Source organism: Entelurus aequoreus, linkage group LG08, assembly GCF_033978785.1.
Source record: "Entelurus aequoreus isolate RoL-2023_Sb linkage group LG08, RoL_Eaeq_v1.1, whole genome shotgun sequence".
Taxonomy (NCBI): Eukaryota; Metazoa; Chordata; class Actinopteri; order Syngnathiformes; family Syngnathidae; genus Entelurus; species Entelurus aequoreus.
In genome coordinates, this window is record NC_084738.1 from 47,107,120 (window position 1) to 47,129,963 (window position 22,844).

The 22,844-nt window shown below is 41.6% G+C and overlaps 1 protein-coding gene across 3 annotated transcripts in view; it reads left to right on the top strand.

The window, feature by feature from the left end:
• The window catches only part of grin2da (glutamate receptor, ionotropic, N-methyl D-aspartate 2D, a), a 416,525-nt gene that overhangs the window by 213,313 nt on the left and 180,368 nt on the right, over positions 1–22,844 (top strand). For 2 of the 3 annotated variants that reach the window (XM_062056652.1, XM_062056653.1), the window contains 4 exons: positions 4,730–5,352; positions 5,759–5,896; positions 5,973–6,239; positions 22,647–22,834. In XM_062056652.1, coding sequence (XP_061912636.1) covers positions 4,882–5,352; positions 5,759–5,896; positions 5,973–6,239; positions 22,647–22,834 — 1,064 coding nt within the window. In that variant the 5' untranslated portion in view covers positions 4,730–4,881. Of the gene's footprint in view, positions 1–4,729; positions 5,353–5,758; positions 5,897–5,972; positions 6,240–18,660; positions 18,743–22,646; positions 22,835–22,844 lie in introns of those variants that run through there. The other variant, XM_062056654.1, reaches the window with a different exon arrangement.

A 22,844-nucleotide genomic window follows, 5' to 3' on the forward strand; every position in this document is an offset into this window, starting at 1 on the left:
ATGTTGTAAATTAGCCTTGGCTACAAACACTATGATGCATACATTTGATGACTGTTTCAGATATCTATGTTTCTATATCTGTCCCTATTTCAAATACACCAGAAAGAAGACATTCTCTTTATTGCCTTCAGGGCGACGTGATGCCCGTCCTATGTGGAAAACGAATCACTTTTCCAGATCATTCGTCCCCTCTGCACTCAGATTCTTCAACTTTTACATGTTTAAGAGTGTTGTATTGTTGTACTGTTTATAAATACATTATTGACTATTTATTGTGGGCCATGTGTAGGCTTGGCGAACCACGACAACCTGCTGCTCCAAATTAATTGCCCCTTGAGGGATTAATGAAGTTGTTTGAATTGAATCTTTCTGTCCAGATGTTGGATACTTCTTCCTCATGTTCACATGTTGGATGTTCTTCAATGTTTCTCTCCAGATGTTGGGCGTTTTTCTGCATGTTTCTGTCCAAATGTTGGATGTTTTTCCACGTGTCTGTCCAGATGTCGGATGTTTTTGCACCTTTCTGTCCAGATGTTGAATAGGATTCTACATGTTTCTGTCCTGATGTTAGACCTTCTTCCACATGCCTGTCCTGATGTTAGATCTTCTTCCACATGTCTGTCCTGATGTTAGATCTTCTTCCACATGTCTGTCCTGATGTTAGATCTTCTTCCACATGTCTGTCCTGATTTTAGATCTTCTTCCACATGTCTGTCCTGATGTTAGATCTTCTTCCACATGTCTGTCCTGATGTTAGATCTTCTTCCACATGTCTGTCCTGATGTTAGATCTTCTTCCACATGTCTGTCTTGATGTTAGATCTTCTTCCACATATCTGCCCAGATGTTGGATGTTATTCCACATGTACAGATGTTGGATGGTTTTCTTCCACATATCTGCCCAGATGTTGGATGTTATTCCACATGTACAGATGTTGGATGGTTTTCGACATGTTTCTGTCTAGATGTTGGATTTTCTTCCACGTTTTTGTCCAAAGGTTGGGTCTTTTTCCGCATGTTTCTTTCCAAATGTTGTTCCACATGTGTCTGTCTAAATGTTGGATGTTCATCCTCATGTCCACATGTTCAATGTTTCTGTCCAGCTGTTGGATGTTCTTCCATCTATCTATCTATCTATCTATCTATCTATCTATCTATCTATCTATCTATCTATCTATCTATCTATCTATCTATCTATCTATCTATCTATCTATCTATCTATATGTTTGATGTTATTTCACATGTTCAGATGTTGGATGTTCCTCCACATGTTTCTGTCCAGATGTTGGCTGTTCTTCCACATGTTTCTGTCCTGATGTTGGATGTTGTTTCACATGTCTGTCCAGATGTTGGATGTATTTCCACATATCAATATTATGGATGTTCCTCCACATTTCCAGATGTAGGATGTTCTTTTACACGTTTCTTTCTAGATGTCAGGCATTTTTCCAAATGTTTCTTTCCAGATGTTGGATGTTTTCCTCGCATATTTCTTTCCAGATGTAGGTTGTTCTTCATGTGTCTGTTTAGGTGTTGGATGTTCTTCTACATTATTATGTGCAGATGTTGGATGTTGTTCTACATGTTTCTGTCCAGATGTCAGATGTTCTTCCAGATGTTTCTATACAGATGTTGGACGTTCTTTCTCATGTCCACACGGTGGATGTTCTTCAATGTTTATTTGCTGATGTTGGGCGTTTTTACGCATGTTTCTGTCCAGATGTTGGATGTTCTTATACATTTCCAGAGGTTGAAGGTCCTTTCACATGTTTCTGTCCAAATGATGGATGTTTTTCCACGTGTCTGTCCAGATGTCGGATGTTCTTGCACGTTTCTGTCCAGATGTTGAATAGGCTTACACATATTTCTGTCCTGATGTTAGATCTTCTTCCACATGTCTGTCCAGATGTTGGATGTTCTTCCACATGTCTGTCCATATATCGGATGTTCTTCCACATGTGCAGATGTTGAATGCTTTTCGACATGTTGCTGTATAGATGTTGGATTTTCTTCCACATGTCTGTCCAGATGTTGGATGTTATTCCACATGTCTGTCCATATGTTGGATGTTATTCCACATGTCCAGATGTTCTTCCACATGTACAGATGTTGGATGCTTTTCGACATGTTTCTGTCTATATGTTGGATTTTCTTCCATTTCTGTCCAAATGTTGGGTCTTTTTCCGCATGTTTCTTTCCAAATGTTGTTCCACACGTGTCTGTCTAAATGTTGGATGTTCGTCCTCATGTCCACATGTCCAATGTTTCTGTCTAGTTGTTGGATGTTCTCCCACATGTTTCTATCCATATGATGGATGTTATTTCACATATTCTGATGTTGGATGTTTTTCCATGTGTCTGTCCAGATGTTGACTGTTCTTCCACATGTTTCTGTCCTGATGTTGGATGTTGTTCCACATGTTTTTGTCCTGATGATGGATGTTCTTCCACATGAATGTCCAGATGTTGGATGTTCTTTTAAACTATTATTTCCAGATATCAGGCATTTTTACATATGTTTCTTTATAGATGTTGGATGTTTTCCCCACATATTTCTTTCCAGATGTTGGTTGTTCTTCATGTGTCTGTTTAGGTGTTGGATGTTCTTCCACATGTGTCGCTCCAGATGTTGGATGTTGTTCCACATTATTATGTGCAGATGTTGGATGTTGTTCTACATGTTTCTGTCCAAATGTTGAATATTCTTTTACATGTTTATGTCCATATGTTGATGTTCTTCCACATGTTTCTGTTCCGTTGTTGGATGTTATTCCATATGTGCAGATGTTGACTGTTATTCCACGTTTTTGTCCACATGTAAGATGGTCTTCCAGATTTTTCTGTCCAGATGTTGGATGTTCTTCCTCATGTCCACATGTTGGATGTTCTTCAATGTTTCTTTCAAGATATTGGGTGTTTTTTTCACATGTTTTTGTCCAGATGTTGGATGCTCTTCCACATTTCCAGATGTTGAATGTTCTTTCACATGTCTCTGTCCAAATGTTGGATGTTTTTCCACGTGTCTGTCCCGATGTTGGATGTTGTTGCACGTTTCTGTCCAGATGTTGAATAGGCTTACACATGTTTCTGTCCTGATGTTAGATCTTCTTCCACGTGTCTGTCCCGATGTTGGATGTTGTTGCACGTTTCTGTCCAGATGTTGAATAGGCTTACACATGTTTCTGTCCTGATGTTAGATCTTCTTCCACATGTCTGTCCAGATGTTGGATGTTCTTCCACATGTCCAGATGTTGGATGTTCTTCCACATGTACAGATGTTGTGGATGCTTTTCGACACGTTTCTGTCTAGATGTCGGATTTTCTTCCACGTTTCTGTCCAAATGTTGGGTCTTTTTTCGCATGTTTTTTTCCAAATGTTGTTCCACCTGTGTCTGTCTAAATGTTGCATGTTCGTCCTCATGTCCACATGTCCAATGTTTCTTTCCAGATGTTGGACGTTCTTTTACATGTTTCTGTCCAGCTGTCTGATGTTCTTCCATGTTTGTCCAGATGTTGGATGTTCTCCCACATGTTTCTGTCCAGATGTTGGATGTTATTTCACATGTTCAGATGTTGGATGTTCTTCCACATGTCTGTCCAGATGTTGGATGTTCTTTCAAATGTCCAGATTTTAGATAATTTTCCACATATCAACATGTTGGATGTTCTTTCACATTTCCAGATGTAGGATGTTCTTTTACATGTTTCTTTCCAGATGTCAGGCAATTTTTCAAATATTTATTTCCAGATATTGGATGTTTTTCCCGCATATTTCTTTCCAGATGTTGGTTGTTCTTCATGTGTCTGTTCAGGTGTTGTATGTTCTTCCACATTATTATGTGCAGATGTTGGATGTTGTTCTACATCTTTCTGTCCAAATGTTGGCTGTTCTTCCACATGTTTGTGTCCTGATGTTGGATGTTCTTCCACATGTCGGTCCAGATGTTGGAGGTTTTTTCATACATCCAGATGTTACATATATATTTCCACATATCAAGATTTTGGATGTTCTTCCACATTTCCAGATGTAGGATGTTCTTTTAAATGTTTCTTTCTAGATGTTGATTGTTCTTAATGTGTCTGTTCAGGTGTTGGATGTTGTTCCACATTATTATGTGCAGATGTTGGATGTTGTTCTACATCTTTCTGTCCAAATGTTGGATTTACTTTCACATGTTTCTTGGATGTGCACGCACATGTTTCTGTCCTGATGTTGGATGTTTTTCCATGTGTCTGTCCAGATGTTGGCTGTTCTTTTATATATCCAGATGTTATATATATATATATATTTCCACATATCAAGATGTTGGATGTTCTTCCACATTTCCAGATGTAGGATGTTCTTTTACATGTTTCTTTCCAGATGTTGATTGTTCTTAATGTGTCTGTTCAGGTGTTGGATGTTCTTCCACATGTGTCTCTCCAGATGTTGGATGTTCTTCCACATGTGTCTCTCCAGATGTTGTTCCACATTATTATGTGCAGATGTCGGATGCTGTTCTACATGTTTCTGTCCAAATGTTGGATATTCTTTCACATGTTTTATGTCCAGATGTCGGATGTTCTTGCACATGTTTGTGCCCTGATGTTGAATGTTATTTGACATGTTTCTGTCCAGATGTTGGATGTTTCCAGATGGGTCACATGAGAGAGTGTGGCCATGGTGTTCATTTTGATATGATACAAGTGTGTGTTGTTTCTAATCGGATCTCCTCCATGTCTCCTTGCAGGGTCTCCTCGCCTCATCAGGTGAAACGCAGCGACACCCGGGCCCCTCCCCTCTCCTTCCCCCACCAGCGGTCACGACCCTCCCTCCTAATCCCTGCCTGGCCTCACCTGCTAAACCCGATCCGACAGCGACCACTGGCCCCGCCTTTACCCCATGGTGGCCCCAAGGCCCGCCTCTCACCTCTCACTGCTGTTGGCTGTCCTGGCCTGCACGGGGCCTGTCCGCCCCTCGCCCCCCCTGCTGCTCCGGCCCCGGGAGAGAGAGAGGGACTCGGGTGGCGTCAACATCGCCGTGGTCCACTCTGGCTCCTCCCTGCTCCCGGAGACGGCCGCGGTGGGAGGCGCGGGGGCCGGTGAGTCGGGGCCGGGGCAGGGGCCCGGTCTCGGAAACGGCCCAGGAGGTGGCGGTGGCGGCGGCGAAAGGGGAGTGATGGATACAGCCTCGTTGGCTGGAGCGGTGGCCATGGCGGCGTTCTCCTCATCCTCCTCGCTAGCGGCGCTGGTCGGGGAGCTGGTGATGACGCCGTCGGGCCAAGCTAACGTCATCTACCTGACGGTGAACGAAAGCAGCCCAGGAAGCCTCCTGTTGCAGTTGTGTGAGCTGCTGGCCACCACGCCGCTGCAGGTATCGATGCACATCACATGACCATCACGCACACACACACGCACGCACACACACACACAGTGATGCCATTGTAATTGTGACTGAAGGACTTTAGCACGCCTATTCTACATTTCTCTGAGCGTTTCTGATTCTCCAGTGACAGTGAGACGTCGCCACAAAGGTGTTTGTTATTAAATCTTCCGACTCAGATCTCATTTGCATGTTGTCTGTGTAGCTCATTTGCATATCAAGCGCTCCCCGGTGACAGCAGAGCTGTCAGCGTCACTTAGCGTCAATTTACACAGCTGGAACACCAGCGCCAGGTCACCACGCGCACACTCGCCACAGAACACAGCTTTCTATGCGGTTTGGATTCTAGAACGTTCTCTTAGTTTGCCACTGACAGCAAGGTTGTTGTCACCTCCAGGGTTTAGTGTTTGAGGAGGAGAGGCCGCCACCCCCCAACCGCGCTCCCCTGGCCCCAATGCTGGAGTTTGTCTCGGCCCAGACTGGCGTTCCCGTGGTGGCGGTAGGGGGAGGGGCCAGTCTGGGAAGAGAGCCGCAGGTAAAAAGCTTGCTAATGCCACAGTAACACAAATGTGCACGCTTAGCATCTTAAAGTGCCCCCCTCCCGCCACCAGGAGAGCGGCTCCATCTACCTGCAGTTCACCTGCTCCACCTCGCTGCAGCTGGAGGTCATCTTCGAGGTTCTGGAGGAGTACGACTGGACCGTCTTCTCGGTGGTCACCACGCGTCACCATGGTTACGAGGACTTCCTGGACATGGTGGAGGGAATGACGGACGGCTCTTTCATTGGCTGGGAGAGGAAGAGCGTGGTCATCCTCAACGTCACCGACGATCCGGGCGGAGCGCGGACCAAACGTCTGCTGAAAGACAACGAAGCCCAGGTGAGGCGTGCACTTTGACCTTTAGGTACTGACGTGATCAAACATACATTTAGTGAGTCTTCACTACTTTAATAAAACCGTCATATGTAATCAAATGCTTCTGTTTAATTATCTTTAAACCAACACAATACTTGAAAGAAGATGAAAAAGCAATATGCTAATTTATTCAAAACACTTTTCACCTCTGCAAACCTGAATGTAATTATTTCTTACAAAGCTCCTGTATATAACGTCTCACAGATTTCATTATGAAACACTTTTAGTTCAGCAACAGCAGAATCTCGATGGTCTGGATTAAGCGTGAAAAAAAATAGACTTCAGTGCAGATGAGAATTTCTGACAGCAAACATTTAAAGTGGTCAAAAATAAGAACTAAAAATACAAGAATGTAGCTCTAGGTGCATTGAGCACCATTACAATTACTACGTTTACATGCAAAAAAAAAAGCAATTACTGCGTGAATTAGGTTGAATCATCTTTTAAAACGCATACAAACCCTTTGACTCCTTTAAAGGGGCCTTATAATGAATTGTATCTATATTTAAAACACTTTATCTTTTGAAAGTGTACACTGTTTACGTATGTATCTTGAAGTCATCGTGGCATCACGGTCAAAAATAAACTTCATAAACATTATGTACCGTGTTTTTCAGACTATAGGTCACACCGGATTATAAGGCGCACTGCAGATGAGTGGGTCTATTCAGGCCTATTTTCATGCAAAAGGCGCACCGAATAATAAGACCCACTAAAGGTGTCCTATTATGACTTTTTTTTTTACATTTAAAACACTAGTTCTTTGGTGAAAATGTCGCATAGATTGTGTTTTACAGACCATTTTTAAGTCGCTTTCTGGCCGTCTCTTCAGGATGAACAGCTTTGTGGGCGGTCTTATTTATGTGGCTCCACTTCAACAGCATCTTCTCTGTGTGAATATTTGTTGTACTGGCAGTTTTTAGGGCTTCCATAGCGAATCTACTGACATAGGCTACTTTATATTAGAAATGGCTACAGCAGTGGGTGAATGCCCCACAACAAGAGGATAGAGGAAAAACAAGGACCTTATTGACCACGTGTGGACTACAATGGCGGGACTTATGCAGATCCCAAATACACATCAGCAGGAACCAATAAATAAGAAAAGTTGGTTTTGCATATTAGGTCGAAACAAAACGCCAGATAATATGTCTCCTAATAGGTGCCATTTTGGGGTCCTTATACACACACCAAAATAATACTTGTATGTCAAAGCACAGTACGTCGGACGATGGTAGCCATAATGTTCCGTGTTCCATCAAGCGGTGCGGCTTTGTAGCTTACCAAAGTCATAAAATATTTTTATAGATTTTTGAGCGCTGTGTGTAATGTTCAATATTGTCAATGAAACATCAAAGTTTTGGTGTTGCTTGCTTACGGGTACTTGCTGCCGTCATTTATTAGACTGGCTCCAGTCAACCTGCAGTCTACAAGTATATCTTATGTGTGACTGCCATCTACTAATAACACTTATCATTACACCATGTACCAAATAAAATTGCTTTGAGATCGGTTAGCACAACCAGAATTGATACGTACATTATGTACACCGTCGATTTTTGAGAACATTGGTTAGTGCATGTGCCTCACAATATGAAGGTCCTGAGTTCAATCCCGGGCTCGGGATCTTCATTTGTGGAGTTTGTATGTTCTCCCCGTGGGTTCTCTCCGAGTACTCTGGCGTCCTCCCACCTCCAAAGACATGCACCTGGGGATAGGTTGATTGGCAACATTAAATGGTCCCTATTGTGTGAATGTGAGTGTGAATGTTGTCTGTCTATCTGTGTTGGCCCTGTGATGAGGTGGCGACTTGTCCAGGGTGTACCCCGCCTTCCGCCCGAATGCAGCTGAGATAGGTTCCAGCAACCCCCCGCGATCCCAAAAGGGACAAGAGGTAGAAAATGGACGGATGGATGGATTACCCGGTCACAACATTAGGAACACCAGCACAGCCTGGGCCTGATTTAACAGCATGTGCAATCTATAAAATTGTGTGTACTATTAGTGGCTGTGTCGCATGTGATCTACTAACACTGCGTGTACAATTCAAAAGTGGTGCTGACCGCCTTATTTAAATGAGGATTTTGCGTGTAGTATACGTAGCATCACCAAGGAGACGCTCGATCATTTACTGCACATTCATTTTATCATGCTCCTCCTACCTGTTGTGTTTGCAATGTTTCCAAACATGCAGAAGACATCTGCCACTTTTCATGGGCATTTTAGACACAGTCCCAATTGCATCTGCTACGAAATTCAAATTTTTTTTTAACGCCCAAGGTGCGCTCATGTAAGAGAGGCTGCTCTTACTTGTACTCAAGACACAAATAAATGCGTATTTCGGGAAGTTTTTTTTCATATAGGAGATATGTTAATAATATATATTATAACTTAAACGCCAAAACACATCAATTACATTTGCGGTACAGCTCGGTTGGTAGAGTGGCCTTGCCACCAACTTGAGGGTTCCAGGTTCGATCCCCGCTTCCGCCATCCCGTTGTGTCCTTGGGCAAGACACTTTACCCACCTGCTCCCAGTGCCATCCACACTGGTTTAAAATGTAACTTAGATATTGGGTTTCACTATGTAAAAGCGCTTTGAGTCACTAGAGAAAAGCGCTATATAAATATAATTGACTTCACTTCACATTTGTTTTAATCAGCCCCTTGAGTCACCGAGCATGCAGCTATAACATTATAAGAATAAGGATGTTGCTGAGTATTGTCTAATATGTCTAATTTTTTTTTTTTCTGACAGACCATGCAAATATGTTGACACGCGTATGACAGAAGATTCTCTGCCTATCATCTCTCTTTGCAGCGGCAGCACCGATCCTGCAGCTGTGTGTGTAACTGTCAGTCTGCACATACTTTTACATTGTGCTAAATAAAACGCAAAACAGTGATGAGTGATGATGAATCACATTTTGCGTGCTGTATTATATATTTGCATCTTCCCCTCCCTGCATTGTGGGTGTTTTGATAGTCATCCTATATCTTGCACTACAAAGAAGACAGGGACACAAAATGGATAGCACGCCTTATTCTGCTCACTTCACAGATGCAATCCCCTTTGCACACGTTTAGTAGATCAGCTTTGCGTGTGGTATAAAGTTTTAGTACACGCAAACCTTTAGTAAGTTGGGCCCTCTGTGTTTTAGACACTACAGCCAAAGCAGCATCAAAACCGTTTCTGTTAGACGATTACAATTTTTAATCAGAATAATAATGATGATGTGTTAATGCGCACATTTTGACTTAATTTTGACAGCCCTAATTAAAACATTGCTGTCCGCACGTCCATCCATCCATCCATTTTCTACCGCTTGTCCCTCCTGGGGTCGCCGGAGCCCATCCCAGCTGCACTTGGGCGGAAGGCGGGGTACACCCTGGACCCTCGCCACCTCATCACAGGGCCAACACAGATAGACAGACAACATTCACACTCACATTCACACACTAGGGACCATTTAGTGTCCGCACTTAATAGATGCAAACATGCATGTAGCAAACAATGGAATTGGAGATTGTGCATGAAAACGTAACCGTGTGAAAAATGGCGCCATGCCGAACTTTTTGGGTAATCAAACTGTGAACTAAGGGTGCAATGATACATTAAGATGCAGTGGTATTGGTTCAGTACTACTACTGTATGTATCGTATGATACGCAATTTGTTTTTATTTCATCAACTTCTGAGGATGAAGCGCTGTCCTCCACTGCAATGTCGAGCACATGCCCCTCACACCGGACGGAACTGCAAAAACAGACGCCGCATTAATGCTAGCGGACTATAAGCCGCTACTTATGCTACCTACCTGCGCTTTGTACTCTGCGGTCTGTAAAACAGTGTGGCTAATTTATTGGATTTTTCTTTGCTGACGGCCATAATGCATATGATGTACAGCAAAGACACTGAAGAAGTGTGTTAATGTTTGTGTTATGACGCCATCTTTTGGACAAGTTCGCTCACTGCAGGTGTGCGGGGTGAACGTCTACAGTGTTTCCTTCTGTTTAGTGCTTTCAATCGGAAGTACAAGGGCCGTTCCGTCTATTTTTCATCCATAAATAAATAAATGATAAATGGGTTATACTTGTATAGCGCTTTTCTACCTTCAAGGTACTCAAAGCGCTTTGACAGTATTTCCACATTCACCCATTCACACAAACAGTCACACACTGATGGCGGGAGCTGCCATGCAAGGCGCTAACCAGCAGCCTTCAGGGGCAAGGGTGAAGTGTCTTGCCCAAGGACACAACGGACGTGACTAGGATAGTAGAAGGTGGGGATTGAACCCCAGTAACCAGCGTTCTACTCGTATGGACTCTTTGTTCATCACTCCAAGCAACGTTTGTAAGTTTTACAATGTAACTAAAACAATTCATACTTACTGAACCGTCTCATGTGTGATGTCTGTAGGAGTGTTTCCATGCATATTTGTACATGCTATCGTAATGTAATCAAGTGAGTGTCGTTAGCATTAGCTAATGTGCTAACATGTTTACAAGTGTCTGGGTTAGTATTATTAACCTACAATGGCATTCTTTTTGTATTGTTTCCGTTTAACAAAGTCCTCAGTAAATTCACCAAAACGTCACCGTGGAGTCATTGATTCTGTTTAGCTGATTGGAGAGCGAGCTTCCGCAGCTAGTGGGTTCACGATGATGACTGCTGTTTTGTTTGATCCGCCGTTTTTTTTATCTTAGGCACCTTTTGGAAACATTTAGGGTATGTAAATAAACATTTATAAAGTATTTCTGTGTAAATAACTCCTTTCACAACATGTCTATCTGCGGCTGATAGTCCAGTGCGGCTAATTTATAAAATATTTTCCTCTTGTAAAATTTGGTGGGTGCGCTTTATCGTCCAGAAAATACGGTATAAGTAAACCAAAAGAGCCGTACATTTCTCGATGCATTATAATGTAAACTAGTGTTGTCCTGATACCAATATTTTAGTACCGGTACCAAAATGTATTTCGATACTTTTTGATACTTTTTTGTACTTTTCTAAATAAAGCGGGACCACAAAAATGGCATTATTGGCTTTATTTTAACAAAAATACGGTACATTAAACATATGTTTCTTATTGCAATTGTGTCCTTAAATAACATATTGAACATACTAAACCACTTGTCTTTTAGTAGTAAATAAACAAACAAAGACTCCTAATTAGTCTGCTGACGTATGCAGTAACATATTGTGTAATTTCTCATTCTATTTGGTCAAAATTATGAGGGACAAGCTGTAAAAATTGATTATTAATACACTTGTTCATTTACTGTTAATTTATTGGTTATTTTCTGTTTTAACATGTTTTATCTACACTTCTGTTAAAATGTGATAATCACTTATTTTTCTGTTGTTTGGATACTTTACATTAGTTTTGGATGATACCAAGTAGTTTTAGGATCATACATTGGTCATATTCAAAGTCTTCATGTGTCCAGGGACATATTTCCTGAGTTTATAAAAATAATATGAATTTAAAAAAAAGGAAAAAAGATTTTGTGACGATAAAAAATATCGATGGAATCATAGTAGTATCGACTAGATACGCTAGCGTACTTGGTATCATTACAGTGGATGTCATGTGTAGATCCACTCATGGCATTTGTTTACATTCAGGGTGCTAGCTTGCTGTTAGCGGTTAGCTATCGTATCCTCCTACAGTGTGTAGTGATGCATGTTTAGATATTCCTCGTCCTGCAAGGATGATACTTGTAAGAAATGTACTTTATTTGTCGCCATGGAGGCAAGGATTAGTGATTTAGAAGTAGCCAAAACACTGCCGACTGCAAATGGACGTTTGCCGCTAGCTAGCTAGCCATGTCTTAAAACAGCTCTTCCTGAGGGTGTTTCAGTGTTATAACTTCACCTTTGTCGTTAGTTTTTAGACCAAAATGCGTTTGTTCTCCCTTTTCTATCTACACACTGTCTGCTTGTAAGTACTCTGTGATTGTGTGCTGCCGAACATGCTCCTCTGCTCGTAAACCTAGCAATGACACGACGTGATGACGCGCCGGGAACCAATACTTTTCAAACAGAGTATAGTACCGTTTTTGATTCATTAGTACTGCGATACTATACCAGTACCGGTGTACCGTACAACCCTAATGTGAACATCGGGACGGTGGTTCAGTCACTCGAGGGGAACACTGTTTAGTTTAAAGCGATCATCTTGAAGTCCACAGGCAGAAGAAAAGAGAGCCAAAGTGTGCAGGATTGGTCCTGAGGCACTGGTCCGCCTTTAGCATGCAGTTGTTAAAAAAAAAAGAAATCAATGTAATTTTCCAGCAATGACGACTTGTGCTGATCAATGAAGCGGCGTCGCCCTTGAAGCCTCATAATTCTCTCCTAATAACTTCTTTGATTAGCTTGCACCCTAGGTGACCCCCTGGAGATGACGGCCAGTGGAAGTTCAGTGACACTATAGTGTCTCGTGCACCCTCCCATTCACACTTAGAAGGTGTGCACATGACTTTTCAAAAGATTCCTTTCTAAAAGCTATTTTTGAAGGAGGGTGAAGGCTCCCAACTTTCCCCGTAAAGCTGCTATCAGCTCATCTTTCAGTCTTTTCATCAACCCAGGCCTCGCAATTCAAGTCTGACTTTATTTAGCTTTAATCTTGGTGATCCTATTTATTTTTCTTTGCTTTCTCTCTCCTACGGTACATGCCTCTCTGTTAGCTGCAGCCATCTTTACTGATGTCGGAGCATGGAGTATTTGTGTTTAGATCGCAGACATCTCAACACAGAGAAGATGTTTTTTTTTGAGGACCACTTGTTATTGAGTTGTTAAAGTGTATGAAGAGCGTACGTCAGGGGTCCCCAAACTACGGCCCGGATCTGGCCCGCCAGCGTCCTAAATCAGGCCCGCGGGAAGTCCCAAGTATTAAAAAAAAATAAAAAATTCTGTCTTTTCTTATCCACTTTGTACCGCTTGCTACTCACGGTGTCTCCTAGCCGCTCAGGCAAATCATATTGTCTAAAAATGTATTTTCTCATCGATAACGTGACATCATCGCACGCGCGGAAAGTGCGCTATATATATATATATATAATATATATATCAAATTTATATATATATACGGTATATCTAATATATATATATATATATATATATATATATATATATATATATATATATATATATATATATATTTATATATATACAGTATATATATATATATACAGTATATATATATATACAGTATATATATATATATATATATATCTAATATATATATATCTAATATATATATCAAATATATGTATGTATGTATGTATATATATATGTATATATATACATACAGCCCGGCCCCCGGCCAAATTGTTTTAACCCAATGCGGCCCCCCAGTCAAAAAGTTTGAGGACCCATGGCGTAAGTGATCAATCAATCAATCAATCAATCAATCAAAGTGTCTCAAAGGGCTGCACAAGCCACAATGACATCCTTGGCCCAGATCCCACATCAGGGCAAGAAAAAACTCAACCCAATGGGATACAATGAGAAACCTTAGAGGGGACCACAGATTTCGGGACCCCCCTCCCCCCTCTGCGACCGGTGCAATGGATGTCGAGTGGATCTAGTTAATAGTGTGAGAGTCCAGTCCATAGTGTAGGGGATCATCTTGAGTGGAGACAAGTCAGCAGCGCAGAGACGTCCCCAACTGATGCACAGATGAGTGGTCCACCCCGGGTCCCAACTTTGAACAGCTAGTGCATCATCTGTGGTCACCTGATAACCTCTCCACGCAGGAGAGGGGGGCAGAGCAGAAAAGAGACGGCAGATCAACTGGTCTAAAAGGGGGGTCTATTTAAAGGCTAGCGTATACAAATGAGTTTTAAGATGGGACTTAAATGTTTCTACTGAGGTAGCATCTCTAACTGTTACCAGGAGGGCATTCCATAGCACTGGAGCCCGAATAGAAAAGCTCTTTAGCCCGCAGACTCTTTTTGGGCTCTGGGAGTCACTAATAAGACAGAGTTTTTAGAACGCAGATTTCTTGCCGGGACATATGGTACAATACAATCAGCAATATAGGATGGAGCTGGACCGTGTAGTATTTTATACATAAGTAGTTTTATACCGCAAAGACTTAAAAGTAGACATTAAATGGCAGTAAAAGCACATACTTAGAGGTCATTATTGCAGTACTGTTTTAATAATTACAACTAATAATAGTCATCACAGATAAAAAACACCACTAAATGTTTCCTTATTGTCCGCTTTGCGCTGTCGTCCCCAAGTTACAGACATTCTCTGTGTATGTTTTATATTTAAAAAGTGTCCATCTTAAATATTAATTTATGTTTAAACACATTTACCCTCACACATTTGTGAACTGTTGAGAGTGATCTATTGGGGACCTTTTTGTTGATAAATTAGAGACGATGTAAGAATATCATCAAACTTCAACACCTCCAACATGTTAAAAGCTGCCTCGTTGCTATGTCTGCATTCCAAATGAAAATCTGTTTTTTAATGTTTTACCCTGGGTAATTAAAGGTGAAATAAATATATATAAATATAAGGTTGACCTCGACGTGATGGGAAATACTTTAGTTCTAGTATTCCATGAACAAAGTCCACTTAAATACCCTGAAAAAGGAGAAGAAAAAACATTTAAATTCACATATTTATTCAAAGATTTGTGGGTTCTGTTTTCTTTTTTTTGGTTCACATTGCATTACATTACCCAGAAGGTTTAGCGCTCTAGATAGGAACTGGAAGTAGGTCTGAGCTACGTGATATAATTGTACCGTGTAAACAATTAAGAGTTAATATATATTTTTCTTTAAGAAACAATCATAGAACTGTGCTTGGTTTAAAAAAACAACAACAATCAACAATAATGTTCCTGTAACCCCCCATAAATTGAATTATAATTGAGAACTTGACATGTTTTAAATGTATCTGTTTACATACGCCGCTAACGACGACTCCCTTTTTCTTTTAATTTCTGTATTTAACTACTCCATTTCTTGGCCTCTGTTCACTTTGTACATGTGTTCCTGTGTACTTACTACTTTTACTGGGTAGAACAGGGAGCCTAATGATTTGATTGAGCACTGATGTCAGCTAGCTGCAGGCTTGTGTATCGTTCTAATATGAACACTAGAGTGTAGACACACATAATGAAAATCTTCCCTGCTGCTCACGACCCCAATCGTATCTCACCCTGACCCCCTTGAAGTCCCGAGCCACTATTTAATAAACACTGCCTTGAAATGGCCTAATTATGCAAAAACAACTTTACTTACCTATTGTTACTTGCTTATCTGTATTTCGGATCTGCATTAGTCCCGGAAATTTTAAATCAAACCAAGGCGGAGATATTTATAAAACAATCTTGCCATCCTTCATACTCTCTCCAAACGTTTGGAATTTGCTCTGACTTGTGAAGTTTTCTGACCTGTGACGTCAGCGGATTATCCATACATGGTAGACATTTACCCAAACATCCTGGCGCGAGTCGGCCATTTTTTGATTTACCTAGGCTCGGTTGTACCACAACATGTCCACGATGAAACCCAATGAATAGAATGTTCTTTTGTTGGTTTTTTCAACCAGCACAAGTCACTGCACAAACCTTCAGTCTCATCTGAAGTAAGAAGTGCCTTACCTCTAACTTTTATGATTCGTGGCATTGTGCCTTTCAACTGTGAAGAAGTCGTGTCCGAAAAGAATCCTGCTTCCCCCACAAACTTTCACAAAAAGATGGATTTCCGAAAAACTACTTCTAATGGTGGGCTCGGTGACTACTATTTATGTCAATGGAGGAGACAATGAAAGGGTAATTAATAACAGTAGGTTGATACGTGAATGATACGTTTGCAACATTAGCTCGATTCGTTGTGTAGCTAGCTTAGCCTTTCAATGTAAGACAATGGCCTCACCGTCCTCTGGCAAATAAATAATGATTTTCCTAAAAACTACTTTTAATTAGCTCAGTCTCACTGTGTTTGAAAGTGGACCAGTTAGTATGATAATCCGTTATTACGTTCGCGATGTAGCTTCTAGCGGAGCTTACTCTACAGCCGGTTCGAGCCTCTATTGTTCACAATTGGTTAAATCAGCAGTGCAGTAAAAGTATTAACATGATATAGAATAGAAAAACATTTTACTGTCAACATACACATTCATACATCCAGGATTTCGCATTGAAGAGAAAAAGACTTAGTTTAACCTTAGCCAGCGTATCGTACCAGATTTGCAGCCTGTCTTTCTTCCTTTCTTTTGCCACCCGCATCGTCTCTTCCTTGAGCTGACAACAAACCGCGGTGAGCTGCTGGTCTTGTTATATCGTCTGGGAAGCTGTGGTGAAAGTCAAATAAAATTTAGAAGGCTGGTTGCATATTCCATATGGTCTTACCTTAGCAAAAAAAAAAAAAAAACTAAACAAGGCTGCCGGGGCGGGGATGAAAGTCTTGTCAGCCTGAGGGGGCGTGGTAAGGAGGTCTTCATTTGCATCTAACAACTTTGCCATTCAAAACAAAATGTTTTTGACTGCAACCAGGAAGTGGCTTAAAGATTGGTCTAAAATGTATGCAAAATTTTGACCAAAGAACCATCATTACATGTTATATAGACCCAAATGAAATGTTTTAAAAATAAATGAAAACAATCCTAATATGACCAACCACTTAGAAAATTATTAACAGGAGATTTGAGCCAATGTGACCCTGTACACATGTTCAAAATAAACTGAACTAAAACTATTGGTAATATATGCTAGCAAAAGTCATTTAAAGGCGGTGACTTGAAACAGCTTCAACAAGGAATGATCCTCACATTTTTGGCTTCCTATGCTAGTCCCTACTGTGGTGAGTCCCCTCCTGTTGTTTCCTGACAGTCCGTTATTTTATGTTTTTTTTTGTTTGTTTTTTTACTTTTGTGCAGTCTTTGATCTATGTTTAAAAGGCATCAGGTGTACACAGAATGGTCTGTACTATCCCCTGCTGAGGTTCAGACCTTTGTGGGAAATTGAAGAGGTCCTGACGTTGGAAGTCTGAGCTGAGCAGTTATCTTAGCATATTCCATTATTAGTATGCAGAATGGTTCAATGCTAACAGCTTCTTGACTTTGGCCCCGTTTACACTGCTCACCAAATCTGATTTTTTTTGCCCTCAAGTGACACAGATCAGATTTTTTCTGCCAGTCTAAACGCTCCAAAGTGCTTCATTCAGGCCACATCAGGAGGTAGTCCTGAATCAGATTAGAATCTGTTCTTTTCAAAAGTGACTTTAGTCTAAACACAGTCCGTATGTGACCTGAATGTGATTTTTTCGTCAGCTTTGGGCAAGCTACGTCACTCGTAGACACAGTCGCCAGCTGAAATGGATATTTAAAGGCCTACTGAAATGAATTTTTTTTATTTAAACGGGGATAGCAAATCCTTTCTATGTGTCATACTTGATCATTTCGCGATATTGCCATATTTTTGCTGAAAGGCTTTAGTATAGAACAACGACAATAAAGTTTGCAACTTTTGGTCTCTGATTAAAAAAAGCCTTGCCCCTACCGGAAGTAGCGTGACGTAGTCAGTTGATCGCCTCCTCATATTTTCCTATTGTTTTCAATGCAGCGAGAGCGATTCGGACCGAGAAAGCGACGATTACCCCATTAATTTGAGTGAGGATGAAAGATTCGTGGATGAGGGACGTTAGAGTGACAGACTAGAATGCAGTGCAAGACATATCTTTTTTCGCTCTGACCGTAACTTAGGTACAAGCTGGCTCATTGCATTCCACACTCTCTCCTTTTTCTATTGTGGATCACGGATTTGTATTTTAAACCACCTCGGATACTATATCCTCTTGAGAACGAGAGTCGAGAACGCGAAATGGGCATTCACAGTGACTTTTATCTCCACGACAATACATCGACGAAACACTTTAGCTACGGAGCTAACGTGATAGCATCGTGTTTAACTGCATATAGAAACAAAATAAATAAATCCCTGACTGGAAGGATAGACAGAAGATCAACAATACTATTAAACCATGGACATGTAAATACACGGTTAGTGCTTTCCAGCCTGGCGAAGGTTAACAATGCTGTTGCTAACGACGCCATTGAAGCTAACTTAGCTAGGGAGATAACATGATAGCATCGGGCTCAAATGCAGATAGAAACAAAATACATAAACCCCTGACTGGAAGGATTGACAGAAAATCAACAATACTATTAAACCATGAACATGTAAATGCACGGTAATGCTTTTCAGCTTGGCGAAGCTTAACAATGCTGTTCCTAACGACGCCATTGAAGCTAACTTAGTATAACGGGACCTCACAGAGCTATGATAAAAACATTAGCGCTCCACCTACGCCAGCCAGCCCTCATCTGCTCATCAACACCCGTGCTCACCTGTGTTCCAGCGATCGACGGCGTGACGAAGGACTTCACCCGATCATCCGTGCGGTTGGCGGCTAGCGTCGGCTAGCGCGTCTGATATCCAAGTAAGTCCTCCTGGTTGTGTTGCTACAGCCAGCCGCTAATACACCGATCCCACCTACAACTTTCTTTTTTGCAGTCTCCATTGTTCATTAAACAAATTGCAAAAGATTCACCAACACAGATGTCCAGAATACTGTGGAATTTTGCGATGAAAACAGAGCTATTTTGTATTGGATTCAATGGGGTACCGATACTTCTGTTTCACTGGCTACGCCACGCGCATACGTCATCATCCAAAGGCGTTTTCAACCGGAAGTTTAGCGGGAAATTTAAAATTGCACTTTATAAGTTAACCCGGCCGTATTGGCATGTGTTGCAATGTTAGGATTTCATTATTGATATATAAACTATCAGACTGCGTGGTCGGTAGTAGTGGGTTTCAGTAGGCCTTTAATCACAACGTCCGGTTTTGGTTTTTATAAAGAAACGTCAGAATTTTCGGTGCATCACTCGTCGATAATGCGCAATTAATAGGCTATATGTAATATATGAATATATATTTTGATTCCGAATAAATAGCGATTGTTGAAAGACCGGAATTGACGCTGTGGCGCATTTGCTTACATGTGAGTTGAAAAATAAAGCTCACATAGATCCACGCTGATGTCTGTCTCCTCTACTTAACAGCCATAAAAAGATTACAATCCTCCCAAATATATTACACTGTTTACATCCTTTGATACATTGTATTACTTTCATTTACTTTCACGTAAAAAAACTACTTTTTTTAAGGTGTTGCGACTTTTATTTTAGTTTGTAGTAGTAGTGACTTCCTCCCGGTCAACTTCCTTTGTTTTCACTTTATCGAAGTGTACATGCAAGTGACGTCGAGGCCACCTGTGCGCGTTTACACTGGAGTCTGATAAAAATCATGTTTTACTTTCAGTGAAACATGAAAAAATTAGATCTCAAAAAAATTTGATTTGCAGTGAGGTGTCCACAACATGGATTATTTGGGGAAAACTGTTTCTGTCTGACTTAACACATTTATTGACTTTGCGGTTGCATGTATATTTCACCAAGATTGTAGCCAATGCGGGTCAGAACTTATTAGCTGGCAGTTATTGTTCTAAGCTTCATCAGATATTAAATAACCATCCGAGCAGAGAAAATGCTTTCGTCAAGGCCTCAAGGACACGTTATATCAAGAGAAGTGGAACGTGAGTTGACTCCATTCACATTTTTCTTCACATCACGGCGAAGTCAGTGAGCCGAGCCGGGACCGCTTTGGAAACGGCTCAAGGCGAACATTTTTCGCGCCGCACCGATCCGCTCGCGAGCCGGTAGACTAGAAAGAAGCCTGAATAATTAATCTGTGTCGCTCCCGGGAGCTTCATTTGCATGTTATCAACGTACAAATCTGTCGTGGAAACACTTGCATCATCCAGTCACACATGACGGCTGCAAATGTGAAATGTCAGAAAAGTATAACGTAACACACTCCAGCACACTTCCTACTCTTCCAAGGGGACTTTTCTCAATGTTGCAACAGGAACATGTCCTCTGTCAAACAACGAGAATTCATGAGAAATTCAATTTATGGACAGATAATTGATGAATGGATGACAGATAGACCAGCTAGATAGATCATTAAATATATTAGGTGGATAGACCTATAGGCCTGGTCAAAAATTTACATACACTTGTAAAGAACATAATGTCATGGCTGTCTTGAGTTTCCAATAATTTCTACAACTCTTATATTGTTGTGATAGAGTGATTGAAGCACATACTTGTTTGTCACAAAAAACATTCATGAAGTTTGGTTCTTTAATGAATTTATTATGGGTCTAACTGAAAATGTGAGCAAATCTGCTGGGTTAAAAGTATGCATACAGCAACATACATTATACATTTTGGTGATGTAGAAAAGTTACAATCAAATCAAATTAGCTTCATGGCATGGCCTCTTAACTTCATGTGAGTGATTATGATTGATGACACCTGTTGACTTCTCTGAGCCCATTTAAATAGTGCTCATGTGATGCAGTCATTAGACTCGGTTACAAACGCAACAATGTAAAAGTCAAAGGAACTCAGCACAGATCTGAAAAAACGAATCATTGACTTGAACAAGTCAGGAAAGTCACTTGGAGCCATTTCAAAGCAGCTTAAGGTCCCAAGAGCAACCGTGCAAACAATTGTTCGTAAGTATAAAGTGCATGGCACAGTTTTGTCACTGCCACGATCAGGAAGAAAACGCAAGCTATCACCTGCTGCTGAGAGAAAATTGGTCAGGATGATCAAGACTCAACCGAGAACCACCAAAAAGCAGGTCTGCAATCAATTGTAAACTGCTGGAACACAGGTGTCAGTGTACACAGTCAAGCGCGTCTTGCATCGCCATGGACTTGAGAGGCTACCATGCAAGAAGGAAGCCCTTGCTCCACCTAAAGGCTCGTCTAAAGTTTGCTGCTGATCACATGGACAAAGACAAGACCTTTCGGAAAGTTCTGTGGTCAGATAAAACTAAAATTTAACTGTTTGGCCACAATACCCAGCAATATGTTTGGAGGGGAAAAGCTGAGGCCTTTAATCCCATGCACACCATACCTAACGTCAATCATGGTGGTGGTAGTGTTATGCTCTGGGCCTGTTTTGCTTCCAATGGAACTGGTGCTTTATAGAGAGTAAATGGGACAATGTAAGGATTACCTCCAAATTCTTCAGGACAACCTAAAATCATCAGCCCGGAGGTTGGGTCTTGGGCGCAGTTGGATGTTCCAACAGGACAATGACCCCAAACACACGTCAAAAGTGGTAAAGGAATGGCTAAATCAGGCTAGAATTAAGGTTTTAGAATGGCCTTCCCAAAGTCTTGACTTTTAAACGTGTGGACAATGCGGAAGAAACAAGTCCATGTCAGAAAACCAACAAATTTAGCTGAACTGCACCAATTTTGTCAAGAGGAGTGGTCAAAAATTCAACCAGAAGCTTGCCAGAAGCTTGTGGATGGCTACCAAAAGCGCCTTATTGCAGTGAAACTTGCCAAGGGACATGTAACCAAACATTGCTGTATGTATACTTTTGAGCCAGCAGATTTGGTCACATTTTCAGTAGACCCATAATAAATTCATAAAAGAACCAAACTTCATGAATGTTTTTTGTGACCAACAAGTATGTGCTCCAATCACTCTATCACAAAAAATAAGAGTTGTAGAAATGATTGGAAACTCAAGACAGCCATGCCATTACGTTCTTTACAAGTGTATGTAAACTTTTGACCATGACTGTACGTCTTCAAGCACATTGTGTCTCTCAACGCTCATTGTGCGGATGGACTCTTCCTCAATTCTTCATCATCATCAGCTCCACCGAGATGTCTTCCACCGGTTTTCATCTTTCTTTTTAATCTCATCCCCCTTATTGAACTCTTTAATAATGCATGAGGCGAGCAGCAGTGTTTTTCCAAGGAACCAATAGAAAGAAGTCCGCGTGGAACATAGTAACGTGTAGAATCCATCATTATAAAAGAACGCGCTGAAAAACGTGAGGCAGAAGAAGACGGTTGAGAAGCACAAAGGATTCCCCGGTGAGGCCCGCTTGTTATGGATCACAACGATGTTGTCACATCACGCCATGTTGGCTGTCCAGAACCCCCATGAGTCCCTCAGGCTGAGACGTGCACAGGTCAAAGCTCAAAGTCGGCCGTCCTCGGGGCTGATGCTTATCTGATGAAAAAAAAAAGAAAAAGAAAAGATTCCAGGGTTGATACCTTAAGAACACCCCTTTCTTTCTTTTCCAGTAAGAGCCAAAAGTGTGGCCTCTGGGGCCGATAGGGTGAGGGAGGCGATATGACTGCCTTGACAAGCAGTCATTTTACTCTCCCGGCGAGTGGTTCCTGAATGCAGCGCGGTGCTTTCAAGTGTCTCTGCACGACAAACGTAACGACTCGTTTCTCTTCAGGTCCGTTTGCTGTACTGCTCCCTGGAGGAGGCCGAGCTGGTGTTCCGGGCGGCCTGGGCGGCGGGGCAGGCCGGTCCCAGTCACATGTGGTTCGCGGTGGGCCCGGCGCTGTCCGGACTGGGCCTGGAGGGGCTGCCTAAGGCCTTGTTCGCCATCCGGCCTCAGGGCTGGAGGGACGAGCCGCGCAGGTACGATTCT